The 3,400-nt window shown below is 43.9% G+C and overlaps 1 protein-coding gene across 1 annotated transcript; it reads left to right on the top strand.

Moving 5' to 3' along the window:
* Nucleotides 1-324: 324 nt before the first annotated feature.
* On the top strand, nucleotides 325-1,131 carry LOC141816254 (uncharacterized). The gene has a single exon (XM_074704073.1). The coding sequence runs from the start codon at nucleotides 325-327 to the stop codon at nucleotides 1,129-1,131; it is 807 nt and encodes a 268-aa protein (XP_074560174.1).
* The last annotated feature ends 2,269 nt before the right edge of the window (nucleotides 1,132-3,400 follow it).

The following is a 3,400-nucleotide window of genomic DNA, read 5'->3' as shown; positions in this document are numbered from 1 at the left end:
AACTCAAGTGTTAATAAAATGAGGATTTTCATCCTATAAACAAGAGTTGCATAGAGATGTAATTGATAATTAGTTATCTACCGATCATACTAAGTCTTGGGCGATTAGCCAAAGCTAACTCAAGGCGTAGTATGATGTGGATCTTGTCCCACAAGAATTATAGCCAAATTGATAAGAATCTAAGTAGAGTGGTTTGACCACATCCATGACTTGATTCTACAAAAGACCTATAATTCAGTGGGAGCATCATTTAGTTAAAGGCCTAATTAAATGATCATTGAAATATGATATTTATTTTCTGCTTTATTTCTGTTGTAGATTACCATGTCAAACACGAACAACTTCTCCCTGCGATCTGTCCTTGATAAGGACAAGCTCAATGGAGCTAATTTCCTGGACTGGTACAGGAATCTAAGAATAGTTCTTACTCAAGAACGTAAACTGTACGTTCTGGAGCAGCCCATTCCGGAGGCACCTCCTGCCAATGCCCCGCGAGCTGAACGAGATGCTCACAAGAAGCATCAAGATGACGCATTAGATGTGTCATGTCTCATGCTCGCAACCATGAACTCTGAGCTCCAGAAGCAACATGAGTTGATGGGTGCTTATGATATGGTTGAACATCTTCGTCAACTGTATCAAGGACAAGCAAGGCACGAGAGATTTGAGATCTCGAAGGCACTGTTTCAGTGCAAGATGCAAGATGGGACTCCCGTAGGTCCATATGTACTCAAGATGATTGGGTACATAGAAAACCTACAGAGGCTGGGATTTCCCCTTGGCCAAGAGCTGGCCACTGACATGATCTTGCAATCTTTGCCAGAGAGCTACAGTCAATTCGTCATGAACTACAACATGAATGAAATTGACAAGCCACTGCCTGAGCTACTTAGCATGTTGAGAACTGCTGAGCTCAACCTTAAGAAGGTCAAGCCCAACTCCATTCTGATGGTGCACAAGGGCAAAGGCAAGGGCAAGCCCAAAGGTAAGGGAAAGTCCCAAGCCAAGGGCAAAGGCAAGGCACTGAAACCTAAAGGAGGGGTTGCCAAGGATGCTACCTGCTTCCACTGCGGTCAGACCGGGCACTGGAAGAGGAATAGATACCGGATGTGTTTCTCACATTTGTACTAATGTGCAGGCGCTGAGAAATAGCAGGGCATTGACTCACTAAAAACATCATCTCTGTTTCTTGTTTAGACAAGAAAGGCTTTTCATTTGTAATAAAGAACAAATGTTGTTCCATTTATTCTAGAAGCCCGGTTCAAGGCATTACCGTGTGGCTAGAAAGGTGCACCGGAGTACTAAAAGAACCCTATCCCTTGTCACAGGATATCTTTTTACGGATCTCTCCCCAACAACGAATGACCGCTAACTATCCCTCATAAGAATTTAACTACGCATTAAGAAACCCCTTGGAACTCACCCGGTTCAAGGCATTCTCCCTGTCACGAAGCGCCCCGGTGTACGGCCTAATGATTCCTCAAAGACATAACTGATCATGGATTCACACACACATAATTTATCATCAAGCAAGAGCAGCTCACAAAGCAATAAACAGTTAAATCATAGAAAACGGTAGATTAATAAATCCAAATTACAATCATCCAATACATCTGATTTATCCTACATCCTAGAATCTAGGAAACTACTCCATATCATGGAGGTTACAATACAAGGAAAAGAAAGAGTTCATCCTAATCCAAAGATAAAACAAGAAATGCAGGAAATAGGACTTATCGTTCTTCCTCGGACTGAAATCTCCACGTAGATGAGATGTAGATGGAATGGAGCAGCCGGATCGGTGGATGGATCGTCGAATCTTGCTTCGAAACAGGCGTCGGTGGCTCAAGAACAGCTCCGGTGGCTCTCCAAGGTCTCCCCCCTTCTCTTAGGTCACTAAAGGACCTATTTATAGGCAGTCCCCGAGTCAGGCACGCCTCCGTCCACACGGCCGTGCCTGGGAGGCACGACACATTCATTGGAGGAAGCTGCAGTCACGGTTCTGTCCAGGGGCACGGTCGTGCCTCTGAGGCACGGCCCAGAAGAGATTTGTCTCTGTTTGAAGGCATGGTCGTGCCTATGAGGCACGGCCAAAGCCTGTCTCTTCTCATTTTGCTGGACACGGCCGTGCCTGTGAGGCACGGCCAGCTGCAGGGACTCCTCTATGTTGAAACATGGCCGTGCCTTGTGGGCATGACCAACAGCAGTGTCTTCTCTGATTGGAAACACGGCCGTGCCTGTGAGGCACGGCCACGCCTCGGTTGTCTTCTGTTTTGAAGCACGGTCGTGTCTGGTAGACACGGCCTCGTCTGCTGATGGGGGAAGTTGGCACGGCCGTGCCAGTGGGGCACGGCTAAGGCATGTTGATGTTCTGCTTGTGCACACGCCCGTGCCTTGTGAAGCACGGCCAGAAGATGATTAGACACGGCCGTGCCTGTGAGGCACGACCCTGTCTTGCCTTGTCTTCAATGGTAACTCCGATTTGCCCGATTTTGCTCCAAATTCCATCCTGAAACAAGTAAAAACAAGAGCAGATCTCCGAACTAGGAAATGCAAGATATATGCCTAAAAGAAAATAAAGGAAGAAACTGAAATGAAAACTTGGGTTGCCTCCCAAGAAGCGCTTGTTTAAGGTCCTAAGCTTGACCTTTATTTTTATTACTTAAACCTCGACCGTGGAGGTGTAAGAACTTCCCCTATGGTGGAGGGCCCTGAGCTTTTCATTAAATATGCTCACATACAAAAGGTTACTACTAGTAATCCCATAAAAGAGTTGTGAACAATTTGTATGCGATTTATGATCAAAAAATTTCCTACCATAAATATGCTTGAGAAAAGATAGATTGGTAAACATAGATATGTTGAAAGAATTAGTGTCTTTACCAATCACAAAGTCTAACAAGTCATCAAACATATTTGAGGGTAGGGTGCGTTGTGGTGTGGGTGGAGAATCAACTAAGGGGAGCGATTCTTGGGAAGTCCCTACACTACCCCTTTCTATGTCTCCTAAATCTGCCATGTCTTTAACTTCTACAGGGATAAAGTGTGGAAAAGAAGAATGGAACTCTTTGGACCATTTCACCTTAATTCGAGTCCTTATATAACTTCTTACCACATCATTATCCAACATATCATCAATGGTAAGATTGAGTAGATCTTCAAATAAGTCCTCAGCAAGATTATCAATCTTTTTTCGTTTAGAATCAAAATAATTCTTGGTGCAATTTTCACAAAAATTTACTTGTCTCAAACAATCTTTACACAAGATGGATTGTGATGATAAAATTCTTCCCATTCAGCACCAAAATTACCAACCATACTTGTAGACACCTCCAAGTTATCATCTTTCATAGACAAATCAGTGACATAATCATTATCATGCTGGTTGGTTACATAAAAT

This window comes from Curcuma longa, unplaced genomic scaffold, assembly GCF_044706935.1.
Source record: "Curcuma longa cultivar G26 ecotype Majalengka, Jawa Barat unplaced genomic scaffold, ITB_CL_G26_1.1 contig_15599, whole genome shotgun sequence".
Classification (NCBI taxonomy): domain Eukaryota; kingdom Viridiplantae; phylum Streptophyta; class Magnoliopsida; order Zingiberales; family Zingiberaceae; genus Curcuma; species Curcuma longa.
Note: the sequence above shows the minus strand (reverse complement) of the source record. Positions and strands in the feature narration are given on the sequence as shown.